The 16,168-nt window shown below is 39.9% G+C and overlaps 2 protein-coding genes across 5 annotated transcripts in view; one reads left to right on the forward strand and one right to left on the reverse strand.

Annotated features, from left to right (window-relative positions):
* LOC133551727 (zinc finger protein OZF-like) overlaps positions 1-16,168 on the forward strand; it is a 114,056-nt gene that overhangs the window by 44,809 nt on the left and 53,079 nt on the right. The window lies entirely within an intron of this gene.
* The window catches only part of LOC133538135 (gastrula zinc finger protein XlCGF26.1-like), a 263,415-nt gene continuing 249,067 nt past the window's right edge, over positions 1,821-16,168 (reverse strand). The window contains exons 1-3 of one of the 3 annotated variants that reach the window (XR_009803596.1): positions 10,602-10,713; positions 3,205-3,316; positions 2,990-3,120 (exon numbers count right to left, since the gene is read on the reverse strand). Coding sequence is in view for 2 of the 3 variants with exons in the window: in XM_061881426.1 (XP_061737410.1) it covers positions 2,021-3,120; positions 10,602-10,701 (1,200 nt within the window). In the remaining variant the exon portion in view is untranslated. Of the gene's footprint in view, positions 3,121-3,204; positions 3,317-10,601; positions 10,914-16,168 lie in introns of those variants that run through there. The other 2 variants (XM_061881426.1, XM_061880637.1) reach the window with 2 other exon arrangements.

The following is a 16,168-nucleotide window of genomic DNA, read 5'->3' on the forward strand; positions in this document are numbered from 1 at the left end:
ACATTACAAACACCGGGTCTCAGCTCTGTTATTTTCCGTTTTTTCGACTATTTTTGGGAACTTTGGAGACATCATGCCTCGTTGGTATGTTGTCAGGGGGTGTAACAACACTAACAGGGAGGGATTCAAGTTGCACCACTGGCCCGAAGATGCCAAAGTGTCTGCCGCCAGACCCCCATTGAATGTACCAAAGTGTCTCCACATTTGACCGGCGATGCTAAGACAGACATGGCACAGAGATGTATGGATAACCTGCAGATGCATTTGCAACGATAAATTCAACGAAATCACAAAGGTGAGTTTTGTTGATGTTGACTTATGTGCTAAGCAGACATATTTGATTTCGGCGTGACTGCCAGCTAATCGATGCTATCATGCTATGCTAATCAACGCTAACATGCTATTTACCGGCGGTGCTAAAGCAGACATGGCACAGAGATGTATGGATAACCTGCAGATGCATTTGCAACGATAGTCAACGAAATCACAAAGGTGAGTTTTGTTGATGTTGACTGCCAGCTAATCGATGCTAACATGCTACGCTAATCGATGCTAACATGCTATTTACCGGCGGTGCTAAAGCAGACATGGCACAGAGATGTATGGATAACCTGCAGATGCATTTGCAACTATATTACGTTTCCTTCCACCCACATTTAATGCGAAACAAACACTTACCAATCGACGGATTTAAGTTGCTCCAGTGTCAAAAGATGCGAAAGTCCTGATCGTTTGGTCCGCACATTTTACCGGCGATGCTAACGCAGCTATTCGGCCATGCTATGGCTATGAATTCGCTCAATAGCTTCAGTTTCTTCTTCAATACTTTCATACTCCAACCATCTGTTTCAATACATGCGTAATCTGTTGAATCGCTTAAGACGCTGAAATCCGAGTTTGAATCCGAGCTAATGTCACTATATCTTGCTGTGGTATTCCCATTGTTTGTTTACATTGGCAGCACTGTGTGACGTCACAGGGAAATGGATAGTGGTTTCGAAGATAGCAAAAATAAGGCACTTTAAAGCTTTATTTAGGGATATTCCGGGACTGGTAAAAATGAAAAAAAAACTTCAAAAATTACAACAAGCCACTGGTAACTGATTTTTATTGTTTTTAACCCTTTTGAAATTGTAATAATGTTCTCATTTAAAATTGACGGATATATCTGAAGTTGATCTCGAGATTATTGTGCTAAAAATAAACAGTAAAAAAAATGTATAATTATTTTTCAACACTTTAATGAGTAGGACACTTTTGGATCCCCAATTATTTTAGTGTGATTTGTTTTTAAGTGTCATTGCTCAAAAATAATAATGAATTAAAATCCCAAATTAAAACTCCAATTATTATATAATCCCAAATATTCCACCTAAAAAAGTTATTGGGTGAAAATATTGCATATTTTGTGTTTTTTTCCATTTTTTTTTTCCAAATGTTGATCAAGAGATTTAAAAGTTGAATAACAATGAAAATAGTAATACTGAATAATGACACATTTTTAATATTTTTTTTGACCGAATTTCTTTGGGTTCCCCGGGATCATAACTGAGTAGAAGCATAAATGTATATTTTTTATCCATATATTGCATTGGTTTTTAAAATAAAAAATATGAAAATGGCCCCCGCTCGCTTTGATTTTTCAGTGTGCTGCCCTCAGTGGAAAAAGTTTGGACACCCCTGCATTAGAGGGAATGTAGTCAAAGTCTAAGTTTCCCCCAGAAAGAACTCACAATTTAAAGTGGGTTTCAGCTTTTTCCAAAGTATGTTGCAGGTCAGGAAGGAATCAGAGTCCATTTAAAAAAAAAAACTTGAGGCACTTGGACTCCGATAGTTTTTATTCTACGGACGTACTGATTTTGTGAAATTGAATTTACACTCTGTGCACGTACAAAACTATGATACAACATTGTCACAACACAAACGCAATTTCATGTTTCCTTCTGGAGTCCAAAAGGAAGGTAAGGAAAACACCAGCCATGTTGTTCTTACTTACTCTAATTCACTGGGGAGTCTGGTATCACACACACAGCAGATCATCACTTTTTAGCGGACTTCTTTTTTGAGTTTTTCCTCCTCTGTGTTTCATTATGTGTTGAGTCAACTTTGGTCTGCCCAAGAAGCTTTCGCCGCAAACTGAGCATCTAAAGCATTTTTCTCCACTGTGTGTTCTCATGTGTTCCGTCAAATGTTGCTTTCGAGTAAAGCTTCTACCGCAAACCGAACAATTAAATAGTTTCTCGCCTGTGTGTGTTCTCATGTGATCGGACAAATTGGTCTTTTGAGAAAAGCTTCTGCCGCAGACGGAACAAATGAATGGTTTTTCTCCCGTGTGCGTTCTCATGTGCACGATCAAACTGCCCTTTTGGGAAAAACTTTGACCGCAAACTGAACAATCAAACGGTTTTTCTCCCGTGTGCGTTCTCATGTGTTCAGTCAATTGCCTGTTTTGGAAAAAACTATGACCACAAACTGAACAACTAAATGTTTTTTCTCCAGTGTGTGTTTTCATGTGTTGAGTCAAATTGCACTTTAGGGAAAAGCTTTTGCCACAAACTGTACAAATACATGTTTTTTCTCCCGTGTGTGTTCTCATGTGCGGGGCCAAACTGCTCTTTTTGGTAAAGCTTTTACCACAAACTGAACAGTTAAATGGTTTTTCTCCTGTGTGTGTTCTCACGTGTTCAGTCAAATTGCTCTTTTTGTTAAATATTTTGGCACAAATTGAGCAGCTCAAAGTCATTTTACCTTTCTTATTTGTCGAGCATTCAGAGTGTTTGTTGTCAGTGTGAGTCCTCATATCACCTTCACAGTCTGTATCGCTGCTCAAAGTCACTTCAACCCCGTCTTCAGCCTCACTATCTGATAGTGGAGTTAAGAACGTGTCCAGCTGTGGTTTCTCTTCATCATCTTCAGTCTTCACAGAGACAACAGTCAGTGGCAACTCGGTGAGATCGGCTTCTTGCGGTCCAAGAAGACACTCTCGCTCCTGAGGGATCCAGAGTTCCTCCTCTTCCTTTTTAATGTGGGGTGTCTGTGGAGTCTCCTGCTTCAAAGTGGACCTCGTCTCTGGCGACTGAGCGATAGGCTCTTCTGGATGACCAATCAGCTGCTGGACGTCTGTAGGACACAAACAAACTTTAGCTCAGACATGATCTAAGAGATGTTTCTCCTTGAACTCGCAACCCACTTTCCTCTACGTACTGTATGTGTGTGTAGTGTTTCATGGCCATTCATTTAGCGCAGGGGTGCCCATTACGTCGATCGCGAGCTACCAGTCGACCGCGGGGGGTGTGTCAGTCGATCTCCAGCCAGGCTTTTAAAAAAAATAGACCTAAAAATGAGTGATCATCAATCTTCACCAAGACGTCACTTAAATGACATTCACGGTACCGGAGGGTCTTGTGAGATGACGCTGGCTGCTGCAAGATCATTATTATGAAAATATGACCGAGAGGAAGGCGAGAAACACTTTTTATTTCAACAGACTCTCGCGCCGTACCTTCCGTCAAAACTCTAAAGGCCGACTGCACATTTCCTATCTTCACAATAAAAGCCCTGCTTCATGCTGCCTGCGCTAACTAAATACAGAGTCTCGGAAAACTGGCGTGCACAAGCGATCCCTCAGAAAGCTGGCGTGCACATCACTTGTGCACGCCAGCTTTCTGAGACTCTTATTTTGTTAGCGCAGGCAGCATGAAGCAGGGCTTTTATTGTGAAGATAGGAAATGTGCAGTCGGCCTTTAGAGTTTTGACGGAAGGGACGGCGCGAAAGTCTGTTGAAATAAAAAGTGTTTCTCGCCTTCCTCTCTGTCATTTTTTCATAATAATGAACTGGCAGCAGCCAGCGTCATCTCACAAGACCCTCGGGTGCCGTGAATGTCAATCAAGCAAGCTACGGAATTTGCCGCCAATGTTTTTCTTGTAAAGTGTATGGAAGCTGGATGAATTAGATGCCAAAAAGCAACCACTTTCATGTGGTATTGTACAGAAAGGACAACTTTTTTTCTCCTCCATTTGAAAATGTGGGCGTTATCATCATTACTGTCTGATTCCAATCAATGCAAGTCATCAGAATCAGGTAATACACCAACTTATATTCTTGTCTTTGTGAAAGAAATACATCTATATGTGTTACACATGCTTGTATTATCATTAAACACATTTAACTTGTTTACAAAAATGTCTCTTTCATAAATAAATAAATACAAATGATATATATAAATGAGGTAGATCCCCTCGAGTTGGTCAATTGAAAAGTAGCTCGCCTGCAGAAAAAGTGTGGGCACCCCTGATTTAGTGCCTTGCCGGAATGATGGATAAATGTTTACATGACTTGGCTTGGACTAGGACAAGTGGAGCTAGGATCACAGAAAATAGAAAACACTCCTTCAGGTACTACAAACAGAACCTAACATTTTAGGAGAGATGTACCCTAAATCTTGAGGAAGTTTACAAGTCGTGTGTGACATCTCATGATTCGTTAGTTGAGTATTTGATGTCGCTGAACAAAACATCAAAGCAATCCAACAAATAGGTAATAAATAACTGACTTATGGTTGGGTTGTAACCACTACATGTAAAATTATAATTATTTTCTATAAAATGTATTAATATCTTTGGGTGGTTTAGTAGGATTTACATGATTTCTTACAGGGGAAAACGTTTCTTTTTTTCTATGTATCCATTGAGGTTTTCAAAAATGTATTTTAAACCGATTGTTCGAATAATTGTATCCAAGTTATCACAAGGCTTTGTGTTATATTGAGTTCAGCTCGCCCGGCGAGAGGACAAAAGCTGTGTTTGATCCTACCAAGCAGAAGGCTTGAAAAACTCCACTGTCTAGGATGGGAAGCAACATGAAGGTGTTGTGTTTCTTTGATGTATTGTAATACACAGAAAGATGTTGTCTCAAAAAGCTCCAGGCACCACTTCTATGAACTGTTTTACGACCTTTTCTTTGAACCGACCTTTTCTTTGAACTGTTTCGTGACAAAGGCGATGGCTGTTTACGACCCCCGTGCCTTACAAAAAGGTGTTGCCATGTAATCAGGGAAAGTCCAAATAAAAGAGGAGGTGTAAAATGATTTCGTCAGAGCGCGGGGACACTGTACAAGGGTACAGGTGCATGCGTTTCTCCTCATTGAGCCAAATTTAATTCTGTCTCTGTTTGATTCCTTGCTTCTTGTCTTGTTTAATAGATGTCATCAGTGTTTGAACCTGATCAAAACCGAGGTACTACTGTAGTTAGACCGAAGAATTTGAGGAATGTGTGTCCATGTCTGAAGATTGTGTTTCTGAGACAATTTGGACTTTTTTAACATAAATATTTGAAGCGCTGCGAATGGCTCGGCTGCACCCTGCACTTTGCCCGAATTCGCCTGGGATAGGATCCATGTTACCCGTAACCCTCGTGAGGATAAGCAGCATAGAAAACGGATGGATATTTTTTCAAAGGGGAACTGCACTTTTATCCTTCACAATTTTTATGTTTTTGTTTTGTTTTTATGCATTCTAATTCGTAAAATATGGCCAGTACGAGGTGGCTAACAACACAGACCATAGAAATACTCTATTACGCTATTAAAGCCCTCTAAAAAAACAACCAAAAACTTCCATTAATACTCAGTTCACATCTTGTGCCCTGAATATTGACCAATTCAGTAGTTTTCTTAAAAAACTAAACAAAAAAAAACAGTGAATTGGCATGATGTGTAAATCGTAAATAAAAACAGAATACAATGATTTGCAAATCCTTTACAACTTATATTCAATTGAATAGACTGGAAAGACAAGATACTTAAAGTTCAAACTGAAAAACATTTTTTTTTTTGCAGATATCGCCTGCAACATGCTTAAAAAAAGCTGGCACATGTGGCAAAAAAGACTGAGAAAGTTGAGGAATGCTCATCAAACACTTATTTGGAGCATCCCACAGGGGAACAGGCTAATTGGGAACAGGTGGGTGCCGTGATTGGGTATAAAGGCAACTTCCATGAAATGCTCAGTCATTCACAAACAAGGATGGGGCGAGGGTCACCACTTTGTGAACAAATGTGCGAGCAAATTGTGGAACAGTTTAAGAACATTTCTCAACGAGCTATGGCTAAAGTCGGGATTTTTTTACGACACAAAATCTGGATTTAGTCCGTCAAAATGTAGTGATTTTTTTCTCTCAAATTTTATTTATTTTTTTCTGTCTAAAAGTTTGGATTTTTTCTGACACAAAATTAGGATTTATTCTTGTCACAAGTCATGATTCTTTCCGTCAAAAAAATCGGGATGTTTTCTGTCAAAAGTCTAGATTTTTTCTGTCGAAAGTCGGGATTTTTTCTGTCAAAGTCAGGAGTTTTTCTGTCAAAAAGTCTGGATTTTTTTCTGTCAAAATTGGGGATATTACAAACTACAAATGTGTGTGTAAGGGGGCTCCCCATATATTTGTATTTAGTTACTTTTTCTGACCAGTTTACATCCGGTGAACGAAGTAACGGTCAACCAAACCTATATGGCTACCGTGCAGAGACAGTGTGCAAGCTATCTGAGTACGCAAGGGGTCTACTTTTTACCGCTTAAAGGGGAACATTATCACCAGACCTATGTAAGCGTCAATATATACCTTGATGGTGCAGAAAAAAGACCATCTATTTTTTAACCGATTTCCGAACTCTAAATGGGTGAATTTTGGCAATTTAAGGGGAACATTATCACAATTCCAAAATGGTTAAAAACAATAAAAATCAGTTCCCAGTGGCTTGTTGTATTTTTTGAAGTTTTTTTCTAAATTTTACCGGTCTCGGAATATCCCTAAATAAAGCTTTAAAGTGCCTTATTTTCGCTCTCTGCGAAGACACTGGCCATTTCCCTGTGACGTCACACAGTGCTGCCAATGTAAACAAACAATGGGAATACCACAGCAAGATATAGTGTCATTAGCTCGGATTCAAACTCGGATTTCAGCGACTTAAGTGATTCAACAGATTACGCATGTATTGAAACAGATGGTTGGAGTATGAAAGTATTGACGAAGAAACTGAAGCTATTGAGCGAATAGCTATTGACGCTATTCATAGCCATAGCATGGCCGAATAGCTGCGTTAGCACCGCCGGTAAAATGTGCGGACCAAACGATCAGGACTTTCGCATCTTTGGACACTGGAGCAACTTAAATCCGTCGATTGGTAAGTGTTTGTTTCGCATTAAATGTGGGTGGAAGGAAACGTAATATAGTTGCAAATGCATCTGCAGGTTATCCATACATCTCTGTGCCATGTCTGCTTTAGCACCGCCGGTAAATAGCATGTTAGCATCGATTAGCGTAGCATGTTAGCATCGATTAGCTGGCAGTCAACATCAACAAAACTCCCCTTTGTGATTTCGTTGACTATCGTTGCAAATGCATCTGCAGGTTATCCATACATCTCTGTGCCATGTCTGCCTTAGCATCGCCGGTCAAATGTGGAGACACTCTGGCACATTCAATGGGGGTCTGGCGGCAGACACTTTAGCATCTTCGGGCCAGTGGTGCAACTTGAATCCCTCCCTGTTAGTGTTGTTACACCCTCCGACAACACACCGACGAGGCATGATGTCTCCAAGGTTCCAAAAAATAGTCCAAAAAACGGAAAATAACAGAGCTGAGACCCAATGTTTACAATGTGTTGAAAATGAAAATGGTGGGTGTGTTACCTCGGCGACGTCACATTCTGACGTCATCGCCTCCAGCTCGATAAACAGAAAGGCGTTTAATTCGCCAAAATTCACCCATTTAGAGTTCGGAAATCGGTTAAAAAAATAGATGGTCTTTTTTCTGCACCATCAAGGTATATATTGACGCTTACATAGGTCTGCTGATAATGTTCCCCTTTAATTTGTCAAACTATCTTGTGCTCCACGACAAAACAGATGAACAAAAACCGAGGTACTACACTGTAGTCCTAATTCCTAAGTTATTCAGAAATAACTGTCCACGCCTGAAGATTGAGTTTCTGGTAGAAATATATAATGATATTTGGACTTTTTACAGTCCGACAAAAGTGTGTTTTTTTTTAAACAATATATGGTGAAGTATCTAACATTCTACGATCCAAAACCTTTTTGGGGTTGTTTACAAAGACGTCCGATAATGGCTTTTTTGCCGATATCTGAATATTGTCTAACTTTTATTAACTGATTACGATATCAACTGATACCGATATATACAGTCGTGGAATTAACACATAATTATGCCTAATTTAGTTGTGATGCCCCACTGGATGCATTAAACAATGTAACAAGGTTTTCCAAAATAAATCAACTGAAGTTTTGGGGAAAAAAATGCCAAAATGGCACTGCCATTTTTATTATTCAAGTCACAAAGTGCATTATTTCTTTTTTAAACATGCCTCAAAACAGCACCCCCCCCCCCCCCCCAACATAATATTGTGCAAGTCCAGTCCATAGTGGATCTAACATAATAGTGAAAGTCCAGTCCATAGTGGATCTAACATAATAGTGAGAGTCCAGTCCATAGTGGATCCAACATAATAGTGAGAGTCCAGTCCATAGTGGATCTAACATAAGAGTTAGAGTCCAGTCCATAGTGGATCTAACATAATAGTGAGAGTCCAGTCCATAGTGGATCTAACATAATAGTGAGAGTCTAGTCTACAGTGGATCAGACATAATAGTGAGAGTCCAGTCCATAGTGTATCTAACATAATAGTGAGAGTCTAGTCTACAGTGGATCAGACATAATAGTGAGAGTCCAGTCCATAATGGATCTAACATAATAGTGAGAGTCCAGTCCAAAGAGGATCTAACATAATAGTGAAAGTCCAGTCCATAGTGGATCTAACATAATAGTGAGAGTCCAGTCCATAGTGGATCTAACATAATAGTGAGTCCAGTCCATAGTGGATCTAACATAATAGTGAGAGTCCAGTCCATAGTGGATCTAACATAATAGTGAAAGTCCAGTCCATAGTGGATCTAACATAATAGCGAGAGTCCAGTCCATAGTGGATCCAACATAATAGTGAGAGTCCAGTCCATAGTGGATCTAACATAAGAGTTAGAGTCCAGTCCATAGTGGATCTAACATAATAGTGAGAGTCCAGTCCATAGTGGATCTAACATAATAGTGAGAGTCTAGTCTACAGTGGATCAGACATAATAGTGAGAGTCCAGTCCATAGTGTATCTAACATAATAGTGAGAGTCTAGTCTACAGTGGATCAGACATAATAGTGAGAGTCCAGTCCATAATGGATCTAACATAATAGTGAGAGTCCAGTCCAAAGAGGATCTAACATAATAGTGAAAGTCCAGTCCATAGTGTATCTAACATAATAGTGAGAGTCCAGTCCATAGATGATCTAACATAATAGTGAGAGTCCAGTCCATAGATGATCTAACATAATAGTGAGAGTCCAGTCCATAGTGGGGCCAGTACGAGACCATCCCAAGCGAATACAGGTCAGCAGCGCATGAGTAGGCTGAGGTGGGCGGGGTTGAGGTGTGTGTGTGTGAGGGGGGAGAGAGAGAGATGGTATATTGTAGCGTCCCAGAAGAGTTAGTGCTGCAAGGGTTTTCTGGGTATTTGATATGTTGTGTTACGGTGCGGATGTTCTCCCGAAATGTGTTTGTCATTCATGTTTGGTGTGGGTTCACAGTGTGGCGAATATTTGTAACAGCGTTAAAGTTGTCCATACGGCCACCCTCAGTGTGACCTGCATGGCTGTTGACCAAGTATGCCTTGCATTCACTTGTGTGTGTGAAAAGCCGTATTGGGCCGGCATGCAAAGGCACGCCCCCAATATTGTTGTCCGAGTGGAAATCGGGAGAATGATTGCACCGGGAGATTTTTCGGAGTGGCACTGAAATTCGGGGGTCTCCCGGGAAAAAGGGGAGGGTTGGCAAGTATGTTTGTACTTCTTCCTACGTCCGTGTATCACTCCGTACAGCGACATTTTAAAAAAAGCCATACATTTTATTTTTTGATATCGATCACTTCTGATATTACATTTTAAAGCCTTTATCGGCCGATAACATCGGCAGACATCTCTTGTTGTTTTTAAAACTAAAATTCAAAAGATTTGAATTTGCTTTCGTAACTTGGCCCTGCGATGAGGTGGTGACTTGTCCAGGGTGTAGCCCGCCTTCCGCCCGATTGTAGCTGAGATAGGCGCCAGCGCCCCCCGCCACCCCAAAAGGGAATAAGCGGTAGAAAATGGATGGATGGAACTTTATTTGACTTTATGAGCTGCGACACTTCCCAATCAGAAGTTGTCAGTAATCATATTCTTCTTCTTCTTTATGGCCTCCAATCATCTGCAGGTTGATGTCGACATGAGCTCCAGTCTTCTCTTCACACACTGCACACCTCTTACTCCTCCCCAAAACCATCATTTTCTTTGGAAAATCGACTGCTTTGCTCTTCCACTTTCTTCATGTGACTTTTGCAATCTTTTATCTCCTCTGATGTGAACTCCACTGCCTTCTTCAAGCTAACAATCATGGCGGCTCTTTCTTTACATTCTTCGACAGAGTCAGCACATTTCTCATCGACGCTCTTTTAACGGCTCGGAAAATAGCTTTCGGAGAATTACATTTCCACTCACTCACCTTTGTCTGCAGTTTCTATCTTTTTGCCGGAAGTTTCTGATTGTCTTTCACTTTCTCTTTGACATGACGTCGCCATCTTAGCATAGCAGTAGTCGTCCATCTTCTATCACCTCTTCAATCTTCACTTCAGATGACACTCCATTGCTCCAAACACAACTTCCGTTGAATTGGCTTTTAAAAAGACAAATATTCGGTGATTTATAAAACTACAAAATCGTAAAAGTTCAACTTATTCAGGAAACATCCGCTTAGTCCGCCATCTTCGTTTTGTTTTTTTGTTTTTTTGGAGTTGCGCGATACGTTTGCGCATGCGCGAAAAGTCAACCACTTCCGTTTCCTACTAGACGTCATTCTCTCCCCTCCAAGGCAAGCCTTTTATTATTTCCTTTTTTAAAACAACATCTAATGATAACACTTTAATAAATGTAAATGAAGTGAATCCATCAACGTCGTTCATACAATTTTCTCTGTTGTATTCATAAAGTATTTGAACAAAAAATGCTCATTGCAAACTTAATCAACTAAACTTTGTGGAGTTTATTTTTTATTTTTAATAAATAATAATTAAATTATGTTCCAAGGAATATAAAACATTCAATAATAAATAACAAATAAATAATAAATAATGAAAATAAATTAAATAATACTACATTCAGAAATATGTATATTTCCTTTCTGGCTGAATTAGTTGTCGTTCATTTTTAGATGATTTTTCCCTATGTTTTTAATCACTTGAATTACAAAACAACAATAATTATTCTATGAACTATGAAGGCAATATGACATTTAAGATCGAAGCGGGGAAATGAATGTTGTGTTTTCTACCATGTCTACTCAGTGGCCTAGTGGTTAGAGTGTCTGCACTCACAACCAATAGGTTGCACGAGTCATACCAAAGACTATAAAAATGGGACCCATTACCTTGATAGTAACTACAGTTGGTCGCTACGTCTGTTAAGTGCAAGTTAAAACTCTACAATGCAAAGCTAAAGCCATTTGTCAACAACACCCAGAAACGCCGCCCGTAAAAGAAGAAGAAGAACCGTGGCCCCAAAACGAATTTACAGACAGTGGAAAGGATGGAGTCATACCAAAGACTATAAAAATGGGACCCATTACCTTGATAGTAACTACAGTTGGTTGCTACATCTGTTATGGGCAAGTTAAAACTCTGCAATGCAAAGCGAAAGCCATTTATCAACAACACCCAGAAACGCCGCCCGTAAAAGAAGAAGCAGAACCGTGGCCCCAAAACGAATTTACAGACAGTGGAATGGATGGAGTCATACCAAAGACTATAAAAATGGGACCCATTACCTTGATAGTAACTACAGTTGGTCGCTACATCTGTTAAGTTCAAGTTAAAACTCTACAATGCAAAGCGAAAGCCATTCATCAACAACACCCAGAAACGCCGCCCGTAAAAGAAGAAGCAGAACCGTGGCCCCAAAACGAATTTACAGACAGTGGAATGGATGGAGTCATACCAAAGACTATACAAATGGGACCCATTACCTTGATAGTAACTACAGTTGGTCGCTACATCTGTTAAGTGCAAGTTAAAACTCTACAATGCAAAGCGAAAGCCATTTATCAACAACACCCAGAAACGCCGCCCGTAAAAGAAGAAGAAGAACCGTGGCCCCAAAACGAATTTACAGACAGTGGAATGGATGGAGTCATACCAAAGACTATAAAAATGAGACCCATCACCTTGTTAGTAACTACAGTTGGTCGCTACATCTGTTAAGTGCAAGTTAAAACTCTAAAATGCAAAGCTAAAGCCATTTATCAACAACACCCAGAAACGCCGCCCATAAAAGAAGAAGCAGAACCGTGGCCCCAAAACGAATTTACAGACAGTGGAATGGATGGAGTCATACCAAAGACTATAAAGATGGGACCCATTACCTCCGCACTTGGCACTCAGCTTCAAGGGTTGGAATTGGGGGTTAAAACACAAAAAATGATACCCGGGCGCAGCCATCGCTGCTGCTCACTGCTCCCCTCACCTCCCAGTGGGTAAACAGGGATGGGTCGAATGCAGAGAATAATTTCGTCACACCTCGCGTGTGTGTGACAATCGTTGGTACTTTAAATTTAACTTTTAAAATCTTTATTTTGGTCTGTGATAAAGTGGCGACTTGTCCATGGTCTACACTGCCTTCCGCCCAAATGCAGCTGAGATAGGCATCCTGCGACCTCCCACAACCCCAAAAGGGACAAGCGGTAGGAAATGGATGGATGGATCTTTATTTTGATTGTGCAGCCAACAGGGGTCGCTGTAGTTTGTTTAGACTGCTTGGAGTTGTGCTGGTCCTTCTTTTCATGTTGTGTTGAGGAAGTGATGTGCGATACCGCTTATTTTCTTTCCGATCCGATACCGGGTAAAACTCAGGCTAGTATCGGCGATACAGCTCCAAAACTGATGTCTGCTAAAATTAAAATGTTGCATATTTTCAAATAACAACATATATATCTAAAAAACAAAACAATGGTAAAACTGTAAGAAAAAAAGAGCAACAAATCGGAAGGTAATGAGAAAAAGATATGTAATATCTGTTTTCGCATTTTAAAAAAAAAAATGGAGAAAAAGCTGAATTTTTTTAATTAATAATGATAATATACTTCGTTTTTTGTCTTTAAATATATGTAATATCTGTTTTAGCATTGGCCCTGCGATGAGGTGGCGACTTGTCCAGGGTGTACCCAGCCTACAGCCCGAATGCAGCTGAAATAGTCTCCAGCAACCCCGAAAAGGGAAAAGCGGTAGAAAATGGATGGATGGATGGATGTTTTAGCATTAAAAAATAAAAAAAATATTAAATTAAATTAACAAATAATAAATGATATAATTATTATTTTATAAGTTTACATATATATAGATAATAATAATATCTACATAAACAATAATAAAAAATAAAATATATCTTTTTTTATATATGTATAAAATAATAAAAATACATACATATATATATGCTTACCTTAGCTAAAGCTAAATATTACTCAAATCTCATCCACCGTAATAAAAACGATCCTAAATTTTTGTTTAGTACGGTAGCATCGCTAACCCAACAAGGGACTCCTTCCAGTAGCTCCACCCACTCAGCTGATGACTTTATGCAATTCTTTAGTAAGAAAATTGAAGTCATTAGAAAGGAGATCAAAGACAATGCGTCCCAGCTACAACGGGGTTCTATTAACACTGACACGATGGTATATACGGCGGATACTGCCCTCCAAAATAGTTTCTCTCGTTTTGAGGAAATAACATTAGAGGAATTGTTACAACGTGTAAATGGAATAAAACAGACAACATGTTTACTTGACCCGCTTCCTGGGAAACTGATCAAGGAGCTTTTTGTATTATTAGGTCCATCAGTGCTAAATATTATAAACTTATCACTTTCCTCGGGCACTGTTCCCCTAGCATTCAAAAAAGCGGTTATTCATCCTCTTCTTAAAAGACCTAACCTCGATCCTGACCTCATGGTAAACTACCGACCGGTGTCTCACCTTCCCTTTATTTCAAAAATCCTCGAAAAAATTGTTGCGGAGCAGTTAAATGAACACTTAGCGTCTAACAATCTATGTGAAACCTTTCAATCCGGTTTCAGGGCAAATCACTCGACTGAGACAGCCCTCGCAAAAATGACTAATGATCTATTGCTAACGATGGATTCTGATGCGTCATCTATGTTGCTGCTCCTCGATCTTAGCGCTGCTTTCGATACCGTCGATCATAATATTTTATTAGAACGTATCAAAACACGAATTGGTATGTCAGACTTAGCCCTGTCTTGGTTTAACTCTTATCTTACTGATAGGATGCAGTGTGTCTCCCATAACAATCTGACCTCGGACTACGTTAAGGTAACGTGTGGAGTTCCCCAGGGTTCGGTCCTTGGCCCTGCACTCTTCAGCATCTACATGCTGCCGCTAGGTGACATCATACGTAAATACGGTGTTAGCTTTCACTGTTATGCTGATGACACCCAACTCTACATGCCCCTAAAGCTGACCAACACGCCGGATTGTAGTCAGCTGGAGGCGTGTCTTAATGAAATTAAACAACGGATGTCCGCTAACTTTTTGCAACTCAACGCCAAAAAAACGGAAATGCTGATTATCGGTCCTGCTAGACACCGAACTCTATTTAATAATACAACTCTAACATTTGACAACCAAACAATTAAACAAGGCGACACGGTAAAGAATCTGGGTATTATCTTCGACCCAACTCTCTCCTTTGAGGCACACATTAAAAGCGTTACTAAAGCGGCCTTCTTTCATCTCCGTAATATCGCTAAAATTCGCTCCATTCTGTCCACTAAAGACGCTGAGATCATTATCCATGCGTTTGTTACGTCTCGTCTCGACTACTGTAACGTATTATTTTCGGGTCTCCCCATGTCTAGCATTAAAAGATTACAGTTGGTACAAAATGCGGCTGCTAGACTTTTGACAAGAACAAGAAAGTTTGATCACATTACACCTGTACTGTATATACCTTTATATACATATATACATACATATATACCTATACTGTATATACCTTTATATACATATATACATACATATATACCTGTACTGTATATACCTTTATATACATATATACATACATATATACCTATACTGTATATACCTTTATATACATATATACATACATATATACCTATACTGGCTCACCTGCACTGGCTTCCTCTGCACTTAAGATGTGACTTTAAGGTTTTACTACTTACGTATAAAATACTACACGGTCTAGCTCCATCCTATCTTGCCGATTGTATTGTACCATATGTCCCGGCAAGAAATCTGCGTTCAAAGGACTCCGGCTTATTAGTGATTCCCAAAGCCCAAAAAAAGTCTGCGGGCTATAGAGCGTTTTCCGTTCGGGCTCCAGTACTCTGGAATGCCCTCCCAGTAACAGTTCGCGATGCCATCTCAGTAGAAGCATTTAAGTCTCACCTTAAAACTCATTTGTATACTGTAGCCTTTAAATAGACTCCCTTTTTAGACCAGTTGATCTGCCGTTTCTTTTCTTTTTCTTCTATGTCCCACTCTCCCTTGTGGAGGGGGTCCGGTCCGATCCGGTGGCCATGTACTGCTTGCCTGTGTATCGGCTGGGGACATCTCTGCGCTGCTGATCCGCCTCCGCTTGGGATGGTTTCCTGCTGGCTCCGCTGTGAACGGGACTCTCGCTGCTGTGTTGGATCCGCTTTGGACTGGACTCTCGCGACTGTGTTGGATCCATTATGGATTGAACTTTCACAGTATCATGTTAGACCCGCTCCACATCCATTGCTTTCCTCCTCTCCAAGGTTCTCATAGTCATCATTGTCACCAACGTCCCACTGGGTGTGAGTTTTCCTTGCCCTTATGTGGGCCTACCGAGGATGTCGTGGTGGTCTGTGCAGCCCTTTGAGACACTAGTGATTTAGGGCTATATAAGTAAACATTGATTGATTGATTGATATATATATATATATTCTTATTTTATTTTTTTAATGCTAAAACAGATATTACATATATTTAAAGACAAAAAAGTATACTGTTTCTAATTTATT

The sequence above is a fragment of the Nerophis ophidion genome, linkage group LG01, assembly GCF_033978795.1.
Source record: "Nerophis ophidion isolate RoL-2023_Sa linkage group LG01, RoL_Noph_v1.0, whole genome shotgun sequence".
Lineage (NCBI taxonomy): Eukaryota > Metazoa > Chordata > Actinopteri > Syngnathiformes > Syngnathidae > Nerophis > Nerophis ophidion.